Source organism: Pristiophorus japonicus, chromosome 9 (genome assembly GCF_044704955.1).
Source record: "Pristiophorus japonicus isolate sPriJap1 chromosome 9, sPriJap1.hap1, whole genome shotgun sequence".
Lineage (NCBI taxonomy): Eukaryota > Metazoa > Chordata > Chondrichthyes > Pristiophoridae > Pristiophorus > Pristiophorus japonicus.
The window spans coordinates 181,108,839-181,123,009 of NC_091985.1; the positions used below are offsets into that span (position 1 = coordinate 181,108,839).

The 14,171-nt window shown below is 42.6% G+C and overlaps 1 protein-coding gene across 1 annotated transcript; it reads right to left on the reverse strand.

Moving 5' to 3' along the window:
- Window positions 1-3,502: 3,502 nt before the first annotated feature.
- LOC139272766 (probable G-protein coupled receptor 139) lies at window positions 3,503-12,709 on the reverse strand. Its single transcript, XM_070888881.1, has 2 exons — window positions 12,493-12,709; window positions 3,503-4,404 (listed from the first exon to the last, which is right to left on the reverse strand). The coding sequence occupies exons 1-2, from the start codon at window positions 12,671-12,673 to the stop codon at window positions 3,503-3,505; spliced, it is 1,083 nt and encodes a 360-aa protein (XP_070744982.1). The 5' UTR covers window positions 12,674-12,709.
- Between the last annotated feature and the right edge of the window lie 1,462 nt (window positions 12,710-14,171).

The following is a 14,171-nucleotide window of genomic DNA, read 5'->3' on the forward strand; positions in this document are numbered from 1 at the left end:
GATAATGTACACCACGAGATACTCCCGGCAATAGTCCACTTAATTGACCTGAACTTACCAGAGAAATGCGATCCCAAGGATAGGGCCCTACATACCAGAATGTTGGATATAATGCTCAGGGAAGCTAGGGACGCCTCAAGGGCCTCCCAATACCGAGGACACACGGGGTTCCGCTGACACAAGCGAGGATTAGTCATACTGATTGGCATAAATAGTGGCACATCCCTTGTAAATGCCCTGGACATCCAATCCTAGAAAGCAAGCTCAGAGAGTCTTAAGGAGACCATGCGGATTTTGCTCCAGAGGTAAGTGGGTGACGCCAGGACGGGAGTAGACTTGGGACAGCAGACCTACAAGGTATTATTGCAGGGACGTACGATGCTAGAGGGTCATGCTGCCACTGTTAACCATTTAATTGACCACGAATACAAGGACGCCAGCGATGGGGTGAAACGGGACATTTGCCACACATATGGGGGATGAATGATAGGACAAGTCCGACATACCTGGACCAGATGCAGGCAGGCAGGGTCCCCGACTGTATCAACAGCATCCACCTAATATAGGATTGATCAGGAAAAGGGACTATTGTGGTACTACCCAATGGATCATTATGCGATCAAAAGAAACGTAACCATCAGAGGGGTCTCTTTGACTGGGTGCCGCGGGGAATGGAGCCTCACGATCTGTCCACATCCGGTGGGACAAGGTATTAAGGATGCCGGTTCAATCAGACTATCGGATGTGTGCTGGAAATATGTCCAGCGGAATCCGAACCTACCCATCTGCTTACCGGGGAAAAGTGCAGAGTAACAACCCAACGGATGTACGTCTATGGCGGAAATATCACTGACCCCAACTTCTGCTTTACACCCAGCCTACCCATGACAACCCGGCATGCATGGAAGACGTACATTCACGCACGAAAAACGGTCACCCAGAACCTAACAGACGAGATAAGAGCGGACCTGGGGCTATACGACGAACGCATCGCAGCGCCCATCACGCATCTTCCAGAGGATCTAAAGAACCTCAGGAATCTTTTACGGAGAACATTAAACAGTATCACCTCCGAAAACAAGAATTACAAGAGCTAGACAAAGAGATTGAAACTAAAATCCATAAGATCCCGTGGTACGAACAAGCCTTGAATTGGGGCTTAAATGTAAATATCCACCTTTGGATTCGCATTATCTCATTTAAATTGGTGGCATTACAGGTGGTTTTGGCATTATGCTGGTTGGTGATGGTATGCACCGTTTGTTCGAAGCAAAGAAATAAAAAGAAAGCTGAAGCTATCGTTAAAAAACAGGCAAAACTACTTAAAGTTGTTATTTAGGCCTTAAAATGCAGTGGACCTCCCCACGACACAAGGGGGCGGGACATGCAAGGCAGGTTAGCCAAGGGCCAAAATGGGAGATTGAAGTAGGATTTTTGAATCCCATTGTAGTAAGACCCTGGCTATTGCAAATTAGGTCAGCAGCAAACCCAACTGCCCCAGCAACAGCAGGTATAGGCTGTAATAACGAACATCACATAAACAGTTCCAAGAAATCTCATTGGACAGGATGTTCAGCTGAGTTGTGCGCTTCTCTGTAACTCTCATAGTCCTTGTGGTTGAGATGTACAAACCACACAATTCAAGTGAACTTGTCAACATGATGTTTTTAGATGCAATGTTAAATGTCATGAACCTTGCGGTCGAGCCGAGCAGGTGTGTCTCTGACCGAAATAGTTCAATGTAGCTGTATAATTGAAGCAACAATTTTATGTTCGAAGAGAGCGAGTGTGGATTGGCCTGAGTAAGGACACGCTCTCCCCTGCAGGGAAAGGGAATAAACGATTCTTTGACTTTCAACAGACTTCCAGTGTGTATTCATTTGTTACACGACATCAGCGCTATCCCACCTCCTTTTCCTTTCTACCTGTCCTTCTGAAATATAAAGTAACCCGAAATATTCAGTTCCCATCCTTGGTCACCTTGCAACCACATCTCTGTAATGACTATCAGGTCATAGCCATTTATTTTAATTTGTGCCGCTACACGCCTCACGGTAATACTTTGATAAACACCACTCCCCTCACTGTAACCAATGATATACCCACACCGCTCACTGTAATCAATGATATACCCAAACCCCTCATTGTAACACACTGTTATCCACCCAAACCACTCACTGCAACACTCTGATAAACACCACTCCCCTCACTGTAAACAATGATATAACCTCTCCCCTCACTGTAACCAATGGTATACCCACACCCCCCACTGTAACACATTATTATATGTCCAAACCATTGACTGCAACACTCTGATAACCACCACACCCCTCACTGTAACATACTGGTATACACCCACACTACTCACTACAACACTCTTCTAAACACCACACCCCTCACTGTAACATACTGATAGAGCTATGCCCCTCACTGTAACACTCTGATATACCACACACCTCTAACTGTAACATACTGATATAGCTATAACCCTCACTGTAACACTCTGATATACCCCACACCTCTCACCGGAACACACTGATATACCCAAACCACTCACTGTAACATTCTGATATAGCCACAACCCTCACTGTATCACAGAGAAATACCATACCCCTCATTGTAACACATTGATATACACCAACACCCCTCACTGTAAAACTCTGATAAACACCACACGCCTTATTATAACACGGATATACCACACAGCCCCCTCTGTAACACACTGATATATCCCACATCGCTCAAAGAATCGGGTAAAAGGTCCCGGTTGACAGCCGCAATCATTGTGCGGTGCACCAGAGCCGCTATCTTCGTGCTGTGGATCAGCTCAACCATCTTAGTGCGGGACCCCAGAGCCGCCATCTTAGTGCGAGGAGCAAGAACCACCATCTTTGTGTGGGGGCGCCAGAGCCGCCGTCTTACTATGGGTTCGCACAACCGCCATCTTAAAGTAGGGCGTCAGAGCCGCCATCTTAGTGCGGGGACCAAGATCAGCCATCCTCGGGCGCGTAGCCAGAGCCGCAATCTTAGTGCAAGACCCCGGAGCCGCCATCTTAGTGCAGGTCTCCAGTGACACCATCTTAGTATAGAAGACCCGTGGCCATCATGTGTGGTGAGCCAGAGCCGCCTTCTTAATATGCAAAGCCTGAGCCGCCATCTTTGTGCGGGGCGTCAGGAGCCTCATCCTTGTGCGGGGTCCAGAGTCGCCAGCTTTGTGCATGGACCAAGCGCTGCGATCTTATTTCAGGGACCAAGACCTGCCATCTTATAGCAGGGACGAACAGCCACGATAATAGTGTAGGACCGCAGAGCCGCCGTCTTAGTGCAGGGCCTCAGATTCGCCATTTTAGTGCTAGATCCAAGAGCCGCAATTGTAATGCAGGATCCAAAAGACACAATCATAGTGCAGGACACCAGAGCCGCCATCTTAGTGCAGGGGAGATAGTCTCGCTTACAATACCAAACCGTTGGGAGTCGGAGGCTGCAAATTCTGCGCTTCTGCTCATCGTTTAATTTTTTTGACAATCAGAGTAAAGGGATATTTCCCCACATTCTTCAACTGCTCTCTGAACTTTGTCTGTGTCACGGCATAAGTACCGGTGTTTGTGCAGCAACTCAGCTGCTGCAGCCCGAATCCCATTTCCTGTACATAACCAGGTAGAAATACAGACCGATACCCCATCCACCACATTCGGATCGATATACAATACACCATAAACACTGCCCATAACAGGATGAAATTTCCCGAGATAACAAACAGTACAATGATGGATTTCCTGCGGCTTTCCATCTCTGGGTCTCTGGAACTCTCCCCACTGCTGGGACCCCGGAGTCTCCTGCGGGCTCTGCTGGCCACTAAAATGTGTCTAACAGTGACAGCATTGAGCAGCACAATCACAACAAATGGGAGACATGGAGTGAGGATATAATGAAGAAACTCGATTGCTGTCCAGACTGGTGAGTCCTTAACTGCCCATGTTACATCACAAAACCAGGGGTCGTTCATGAGCGAATACCGATTTGTCATCATAAAATACCAGAAAATGTTTTTTAATCCACTCAGCACACTCACTGTTCCCAGAACCTGAGCCGCCGTTTTCTTTGTGCAATATTTAGTTTTCAGTTTGTGGCAACAAATGGCCACAAATCGATCAAAGGTGAAACTTACAGTGAACCAGACAGAACAGTCTGTGGCTGCAAACAGCAGGACGGCATGGATATTACACACAGGGAGGTCATACAGGAAGCGAAACTGATCCCAATAAACAATCGGCATGTGCCTCAATACCAGGTCGAGGATAACAAGCAGTAGATCCGCCGCTGCCATGGCCACCAGGTAGCGAGTGACACAATTGGAGAGACCGCACTTTCCCCGAGACAGGATCACAATCGTCACTACGTTCGCTGTGAGGAAGGGAAATAAACAGATAAATTATACATCAGGCTGGGAGCAAGAGTAGCAGTTGGATGGAATATGTGGTGAAATCTGCAAGTCATTAAATGATATAATCTAATTCGATTACCCGTGGAGCAGAATGCAGGGTTTAGTGCCCGAATAATTGGGAATACATTGTGAAATCAATAAATGAAATGGTGATAAATACAACAGAAAGTAACAGATGGTTGATCAATGAGAGATTAAATGATAGATCTCGCTTTAACCCAGCAGACCAACGAACCACCCGAGGTACCAGTGACAAAAAGCACTAGAATCTCTCAGGAAGCCGTCGTGTCCCGGGATCAGTGAGCATTCAGAGCTGTGCAATTCGCTTCTGTGCCATTATATTAGGGAGGATGTCAACCCTGCTCCTGTTTAGAATATCCATTCTATTTAGAACTGAAAATGAATGCAACAGCAAAATAAATAAACTGCAACTTTGCCATGCGATTACAGACAATTGTATTTAAAGTGTACGGATGTAATATGCAACTGCTAAGGTAACAAATACAAGTTAACTGTAATTATAAGTATAACTCGTCTATAAGATGTGCGTTAAAGGGTGAGTTTTCTGCCGTTTTTATTGAAATACACAAATTGCAACTCATTGAAAGGAAGTTATTACAAATAAAATTGCAAGGAATAGACACTGAATTAAAATAATAGTCATGATTGACCAGGTGACGTCCCACCAAATGCATTTATTAGCATCGAAACCAGGCGAATTATCTCACAGGCAAAGAGCCGCCGAATGTGTTTGTAAATTATATGAAAACAAATGGAAGGGAAATATCCTCGTACTTTTTCACCAGTTGGCTTCCATTCGTGTAGAAAATATTACACGAGAAAATATGAAAGGATTTTCTTATTCTCACTCATTCACTTACCATCAGCTGGGATTTTTTATCCTGAAATACAGCAGGAGGCGATAGAGAATCACTCTGAACTATGCCAGTGGGGCATGGGATCCAGTTGTAAATTCAAAACAAAGATGGGAAATAAATGTATTAAAATCTGACAGAATGAACATTTGGTGAGAATAAAATGATCCTTGTAATCCTGCTTCAACAATCAGAAGCAATGTGACTAATGCAGAACTGAAGATGGTGGTAAAGGAGACACTGAGTGGAACTGAATGATGAGCGGGTATTTCAGACATTTGAAGATGTGTTATAAACTGCTAGGATTTGATCCTGTGACTCTGTGCAAGTAACCATGCTGAGCGTTAGGCGAAAACAACAGCAACATAGTGCGGGTGCTGGAAATTTGAAATGAAAACAGAAAATATTGGAAATAATCAGTATGTCAGGCAGAAACGTGGAGAGAGAAATAGAGTTAACATTTCAGGTCGATGCCCTTTCGCCATCAGGTGAAAAATATCCTAAAGCAATGCAAAATTCTCTTGATCTGGTACAAATAATCCTTGGAGATAGCAGACTGAAATTCGATTGCGCATTAAGAAATGTATGTTTGTTGCAAATTATGCATTAATTCTTTAAGCGCTAGCCATTGCTTGTCCACAGTCAGAACTTTTAATGTAGTTTCAAATCTATCTTAGCCAAGTCTCCCCTCATACGTACATAGATTCCTTTGTTTAGATTTAAGATCCTAGTTTCGGACTTAACTAAATCACTTTCAAACTTAATATAAAATTCTATTATATTATGATCACACTTCTCAAAAGACCACTTTTATTACATGGTTATTAATTAAACTTTTCTCGTTGCACAATACTAAGGATAGACCGAGTAATTACAGGTCAGTCAGCTTAACCTCAGTGGTGGAAAATTTATTGAAAAACATCCTAAAGAAGGGGATAAACCTTTATTTATAAAGACAAGGATTAATCGAGGAGAGTCAGTACGGATTTGTTAAAGGAAGGTGGTGCCTGATTAAACTGATTGAATTTTTCAATGAGTTAACCAGGAGGGTCGATGAGGGCAAAGCGTATAATATAGTGTATATGGATTCTAGCAAAGCTTTTGATAAGGTCCCATATGGAAGACTTGTCACAAAAATAAAAGCCATGGAATCCAGGGCAAAGTGACAAGCTGGATCCAAAATTGGCTCAGAGGCAGGAAGCAAAGAGTAATGGTTGATGGGTGTTTTTGTGACTGGAAGGATGTTTCCAGTGGGTTTCCGCATGGCTCAGAACTATGTCCCTTGCTTTTTGTGATCTACATCAAATATCTAGACTTGAATATAGGGGGTATGATTAAGAAGTTTACAGATGACACTAAAATCGGCTGTGTGGTTGATAATGAAGAAGAAAGCTGCGGAATGCAGGACGATATCAAACATCTGGTCAGGTGGGCAGAACACTGGCAAATGGAATTTAATCAAGAGAAATGTAAGGTAATGCATTTTGGGAGGCCTAACAAGGAAAGGGAATACACATTAAATGGCAGGATAATGAGAAATGTAGAGGAACAAAGGGACCTTGGAGTGCACGTCCACAGATCCCTGAAAGTAGCAGGCCAGGTAGGTAAGGTGGTTATAAGGCATATGGAATGCTTGCCTTTATTAGCCGAGGCATAGAATAAAAGAGCTGGAGGATTATGCTTGAACTGTACAAAACATTGGTTAGGCCACAACTGGAGTACTGCGTGCAGTTCTGGTCACCACATTACAGGAATGACGTGATTGTACTGGCGAGGGCTCAGAGGGGATTTACGATGATGTTGTCGGGAGTGGAGAATCTAAGCTATGAGGAGAGATTGGATAGGATGGATTTGTTTTCATTGGAACAGAGGAGGCTGAGTGGAGTCCGCATTGAGGTCTATACAATTATGAGGGGCCCGCCAACACTCTAATGAAGAAATTCCACTCAAATCCCCTCTAAACCTTCTACCAATGACTTTAAATTTATGACCCCTGGTTGTTGACACCCTCTGCTAAGGGAGGGCGGAGGTACGTGGAACTCACTGCCTGAAAGGGTGCTCGAGGCAGAAACACTCACCATATTTAAAAAGTATTTTGATGTGCTTTTGGATGTGCGCCCAACGTGCCGTAACCTACAGGGTTGGACCTAGAACTGGAAAGTGCGATGAAGCTCGATAGCCTCTTTTTGGCCAGCATGGACATGATGGTCCGAAATGGCCTCCTTCCATGCTCTATGATTATATATGAAATAGCCTGTTCTCTAGATCGTTCTACAAAATACTGGTCCAGAACCTCATGATCTATAAAATTATGAGGGGGAGGACTCAGAAAAGAGTAAATTTAAAACCAGCAAGAGAAATGTCAAGGCTCTGGAGCACAGCAGAGCTTGGGGTAAATTTAAGCACAATAGTTCAGGAAGGCACAAAGACAGTAATAAAGGTAATAGGGCACATCTGTCTAAGATGACAGCAGGGAAATATAGAAAAAAGACAAAACCTAAAGGCACGATATCTGAATGTGCGAAGCATTTGCAACAAAATAGATGAATTAATAGCGGATATTTAAATTACTGAAAATGTGGTTTGCCTAGTCTATATGTAGATTAAAGTCCCCCATGATTACTGTATTACCATTGTTATATGCATCTCTAATTCTCTGATTTATACTCTGCCTTCCATTAACACTACATTTTGGTTGCCGATAAAAAAAACTTCCACCAATGTTTTCTGCCCCAGCTGTTTCTTACCTCCACCAAACCTTATTCTACTTTTTGATTATCCGAGCTAAGAAAGAATCTTTGTCTCTATTGTCTTTATCCCATCCTTTATTATCAGGACCACCTCTCTTCCTTTTCCATTTTGCCTATCTCTTCTAAAAGTTATGTATACTGCTATTTTTGGTTCCCAACCTTGGCCATTTTGCAACCACGTCTCTATAATGGCAATTAGATCAAACCTATTAATTTATATATCCGCTATTAATTCATCTATTTTGTTGTGAATGCTTCGCGCTTTCAGATATAGTGCCTTTAGGTTTTGTCTTTTTTCTATGTTTCCCTGCAGTTATCTGAGTCAGATAGAATATGTCCTAATACCTTTGGTACTCTTTTTGTCCCTTGCTGAACTACTCTGCTTAATTTTACCCTAAACTCTACTCTGCTCCAGAGCCTTGCTGCTTTTAAATTTACTCTTTTCTGAGTCCTCCCCCTTATTTAGTTTAAAGCCCTGCCATCTGCCTTAGTTATCGATTGCCAGGGCACTGGCTCCAGCCCGGTTCAAGTGAAGCCCGTCTCCTTCTCTGGTACTGGTGCCAGGGCCACCTGGAGCAAAACCCCTGTCTCCCACACTTCTCTTTGAGCCACGCATTTAATTTTCTAATCCGCTTATCGCTATACCAATTGGCGTGTGGCTCAGGTAACAATCCTAGATTATTACCTTTGAGGTTCTACTCTTTAATTTGGATCCCAGCTCCTCAAACTCTTTCAGAAGAACCTCATTCCAAGTTCTACCTGTCGTTGTTTCCTACATGAACCACGATAACTGGATACTCCCCTACCCATTCCATGTTCTTCTCCAGCCGCGAGGCATCGTCTTTAACCCTGGGAAAGAACATGACCTTCAAAACTACCAGTCACGGCTGCAGTGATTATACTGTCCCCTATTGCAATTACATTCCCTTTCACTTCACCCATTTGAATGGCGTCCTGCATCATGGTGCCATGGTCAACCTGCTCACCCATCGTGCGGGCTTTTCCCTTATCCACACAGGCAGCAAAAACCGCGTACCTGTTGAATAAGGGCAAAGGCTAAGGCTCCTCCAATTCTGCACATGTGGTCCTCTTACCTGCCTAATTTGGAGCCACAACCTCCTGCCCGTGACCAGTAACCATACCTGCACCACTACCTAACCTAAGGGATGAGCCGGCCTCCTGGAACAAAGTATCCAGGTAAATCAACTGCTTCCTGATGCTCCTCAATGTCTCCACCCAGACTACAGCTCAGCAACTCTGGGCTAAAGTTCGTCAAGTTGCAGGCACAGAATGCAAATGTGGCTTTCCGGGATCACAATACTTGCGAGAAACCCAGATGCTGCATTGCCATCCCGACATGGCCTTGTTCTATTTAATTAACTGTAATTAAATTGGTATTTGACTAACTTCATGCACAGTTTAGTTCACTGACTTCTTAATTTCTCTGTACAAGGTAATGGGTAATGAAATTAAATATCTGCATGTAACATAAAGCACTACAAATACTGTGGGCAAGAAGTTATACCTCGTCCTCGTCTCCAACTCCCCACTCTTTTCAAATTCCCAAGTAAACCACTTTTTACTTCCACTCTATGCAGACCAGCCTTGTAATATCAGCATTACTAGTATCGCCCATATCCTGAGGACAAACACATATAAATAATAAAATGGGAATAAAAGTAATGATTTTGCAATTCATTGGTTGAAACCAGGCAAGGCCTGTAATCAGAGTGGGGCGGCATGCTCTGCTAAAGAAATTGTTAACGCAACTTGACTCACCAATTCTATGATTGATAATGCTCATACTTTCCCGATTTTTCTTTCCCTTCAGGATGCGTTTGATAAATAGCACACAATGCCAAAATTGAAGTGCATGCGATTAAATGGGCAGTGGGGACATGGCTCAGAAATTGTCTAAGAGACTGAAAGCAGAGAGCAGTGGTGAACGGTTCTTTTTCAGACAAGAGGGACGTATGCAGTGGTGTTCCGCAGGAGTCACTGTTCGGACCACTGCTCTTTTGGTATATATTAAAACCATGGAATTGGATGTAAAGGCATAATTTCAAAGTTCTTGAAGGCACGAAACTCGGAAATATTACTAAATAATGAAAAGTATAGAGTTTAAGTCACAAAAGTGTGATATAATACATTTTGGTAGAATTATGGGCAGAGGCAATATGAATTAAAGGGTATCAATTCAAAGTGCGTGCACGATCAGAGAGACTTGAGGTGTACTTACCCAAATCTTTCAACTTGGCAGAACAAGTTGCGATGGTTATTAATAAAGCATACACAGTACTTGGCTTTCCAAACAGAGAAATTGGCCCTGAATTCGCGGCGCCTCCGGGCTCCCGCGGGGACAATGCAATTCTAGGTTTAGGTCTGTAATCAGTCAATAATCCTCTGACAGATCGCACACATCTGGAAGTAAAGCATTTCTGCAAGTGGTAATTTGGGCTATTTGTCCAACTGCTGCACAGCAAATGCTTGTGAAACACTTACGACTGATAAAAGCAGGCAGAAAGCAGGCTTTTTTCAGCATAAGACAATTTAAAGACAGAAAAAGACATATTTAAATAATCCAAACATTTAAAATCCGGTTGAATAAGGTAAGTTTATTTATATGCTCTTTAACATATGTACATTTATTTCAATTGAAAGAAAACGTAATTAAATAATTAAATAAATTCAATTTTGATGAATTTTAAATACGTGATTTCTAACAAATGAATATTAAGTGTGTTTTGGGGATATTCCCTTTCATACTTATGATGACGTTCGGAACTTAGCAGAAATATGGCAGGGACTACCCCTACTTTGATTGGTTATACCAGGACATATATGAAGCACATACCTTCCTGGAATATGTCGGCCTCGACCTAGGCCTTCACGTAGAACCCTAGCACCGAAGGTTTCCGAACCGCCCAGACCACCAGGAAAGTTGCTGGAAGTTTTTTTTAGGTCAGAGGTCAACGCAATTTTGGGGCCATAGAGTAACAAAACCCAGGAAGAAATGCTAACGTTTTCTAACTCATTGTTTAAGGTCCAGTGGGGATATTGTGTCCAATTCTGAGCACCACACTATTGCAAGGTAGTCAACGATTAGAGAAAATGCAGAGGAGGTGTATTAGAATGGTACCAGGGATCTGAAACGACAGTTGCTTGGAGAGACTGGAGATGCTGTGTTTGTACTCCTTAGAACAGCAAATGTTAAGGGGAGATTTGCCAGAATGGTACCAGGGATGATCGACTTCACTGACATGGAGGGGCTGTAGAATCTGGAATTTTTATCCTTCGAGCAGAGAAAGTTAATGAGACATTGACCAGAATGGTACCAGGGATGAGGGACTTCAGTTAAGTGGAGAGACTGGAGAAGCTGGGTTTGCGCAATTCGGAGAAGTGACAGTTAAGGGGAGATTTAATATAGATGTGTAATCTCAGATAGTTACAAGATGAAGGGACTGAGTTTGCTGACGATACTAGGCAAATGGGAAGGTAAGCAGTGAAGAGGACACAACGAGCCTGCGAAGGGTTATTGACTGATCATTGAGTTTACAGCTGGAGTATAATGTTCGGAAATATAATTCACTTTGGTAGGAAGAATAAACAAAAAAAGTAATTTTCAATGATAAGTAACAATTAAGTGCTGGCGTTGAGAAAGATTTAGCGATACTTGTACAGGAAACATAGAGGGGATGAAATTGGTTAATTTAGGGTGGTAATTTTTATTATTGGAGAAATATTACAGCCCGGATAGATGGATTTTCAAATTGTGTCATATAGGGAGTTTTCACCACAGGAGTAAGGGTGGGGATCGGTAATGAGGCACTAATGGCCTCAGCTTGGCATTGCCAGGGTGCAGCCATGTGACTCCAGCTCCAGGCCTGTGCACGTCCTGATGTGCACGCACTGTAACGCGCAGTCAAGAGAGGCTTCCCGACCAGGATTTCGCATGGCCGCAGCAGCGTCAGGTAGGTGGGCATCTTTTTTTAAAATCCATTCGAACCCCTGTGGGAAGGAGAACCCTGGATTTCAGGGCCGCTCTCTTTTTCTTACCCTTTGCTGTTCTTTGTATCTTTCACATTTGCCATTTTTGTATACCTTTTCCTTTAGTTTTATGCTGCCCTCTATCTCTTTAGTCATACATGGCTGTTTTATTTTCAACATGTGAAGCTCTTGATCCTTACGGGTATTAACTGGTTCTATATCACTTTAAATACAGTTTGAAAACCTCCCAGATCTAATAGCTGGAAATAGAGAATTACCACGGAAACCAATGGCAAAAAGAAAAGAGTAAATTACAAGAAGAGTAACACAGCTATACCTGGAACACCTAAGCAGAAAGTAAGGTAGAGTAAATGACAAGAACAGTAATACAGTAAAACATGATTTACAGAATTAATAGCTGGATACAGAGACTTACCAGGGATACCAAGAGCAGCAAGGAGAGGATAGTAAATGTATTGAATAATCAAAAGTGCAAAACGTATTCGCTCTTCGAATGATAATATATTGAAATATAGAGAAAATAAGTTAATATCTGACATGAAACTTCTATCCATGGTTGTAGCATTCCAATCCATTTTTCTCCAATTCCAATCCATTGTTGTAGCCTTCCAGTCCACTCTTCTCAGATTCCGACTGACTCTCTGTTAGCAGTGCGCTGATCCCTGTTAACGCCAGAGGTGATGCTCTCACTGACACTATGGGATAACACATTGAAAGGAATCCCTTATTAATAGAAGAGGGAAACCCTGCACTGATACAATTAGGGTCCATGGAGACTGACATTAATTACAGTCACTGAACAAACAGGTTCAGTTAACCCATGGAGACTGGCATTAAATACAGTCCCTGGACAAACAGCTTCAGTTAACCCCTTTCAATCTATGACTTGTTGTACCACAGTAAAGTCGAACATTTACCCGGTCCGTATGGGATGAATGAGGGTTGTTGAGTGAAGAAATGGTAGAAATAGCTTAGGCTCAGGCCAGAATCTTTCAATCTTCCTTGGATATGCGTGTGAAGCCAAAGGTCTGGAGGGTTGCAAATGTTACAGCCTGTTTTAAAATGGAGAGAATTATCAACCCTGTAATTATGGGCCAGTCAGCCTAAAGTCGGTGGTGGGGAAAAATCAATAGGCCATAGTCTCGAGACAAAATTACGTGTCACTTGGAAAAACATGAATTAATAAATTACAACCAGAACAGATATTGTAAAGTCAAAGTGTGTCTGACAAACTTGAATGAGTTATTTGATGATATAATGGAGAGGGTTGACGAGCCTAGTGCGGTTGATGTTGTGTATCTAGACATTCAAAAGGCTTCTGATAAAGTACCGCTCAACACAGTTGATAGGAGAACAGATAAATCTTGGGATTAATGGGGCAGTGACTGTATGAATACAAAATTGGCTAAGGGACTGACATCAGCTAGCAGTGGTGAACAGCTGTTTTTCCCGTGGAAGGGAAACATACCGTGGTGTCACCCACCCAAGGATTCAATATTAGGTCCAGTGGTCTTTTTAATCGCGATTAATGGATTGGACATAAGTCTAAAGACATAATTTCAAAGTTTGCAGATGAAACAAAACTCAGAAATATAGTGAGCAGTGAGGAGAGTAGCAGAATTCAGGAGCAAATGCACAGTCTGGTGAAGCGTGTAGAAAGGTGGCAAATAAAATTTAACAAGTGCAAAGTGATACATTTTGGGAGAATAAATGAGGAGAGGCAATATAAACGGAATGTCACAATTGTAAATGGGGTGCAGGTACAGAGGGACCTGGGTGTTTAAGTTTTCTAATCTTTGAAGGCCAAGTGATAAGATTGCAAAAACGAAATGCAGGATCTTTGAAGGTAAAAATCACTGGGTACGGTAGTATAGTGTTTATGTTACTAGACCAGTAACCTCAAAGCCCAAGACTAATTTTCCAGAGACATGAGTTCAATCCCACCATGGCAGCTGTGGAATTTAAATTCAATTAAATAAACCTGGAATAAAAATATAGTATCATTAAGGGTGAGCATCTAACTATCAGGTTGTAGTAAAATCCCATCTTTCCTGCACTAATCCCGTATACCTTGATTCCCTTAATATACAAAAA

Coding starts and splice junctions, on each gene's coding strand:
- LOC139272766 (XM_070888881.1), bottom strand. CDS start 12,673: ATGGATTGGAATTGGAGAAAAATGGATTGGAATGCTACAACCATGGAT. Junction 4,405..12,492: donor TGCTGCTCTTGGTATCCCTG/GTAAGTCTCTGT, acceptor CCTTCCTCACAG/CGAACGTAGTGACGATTGTG.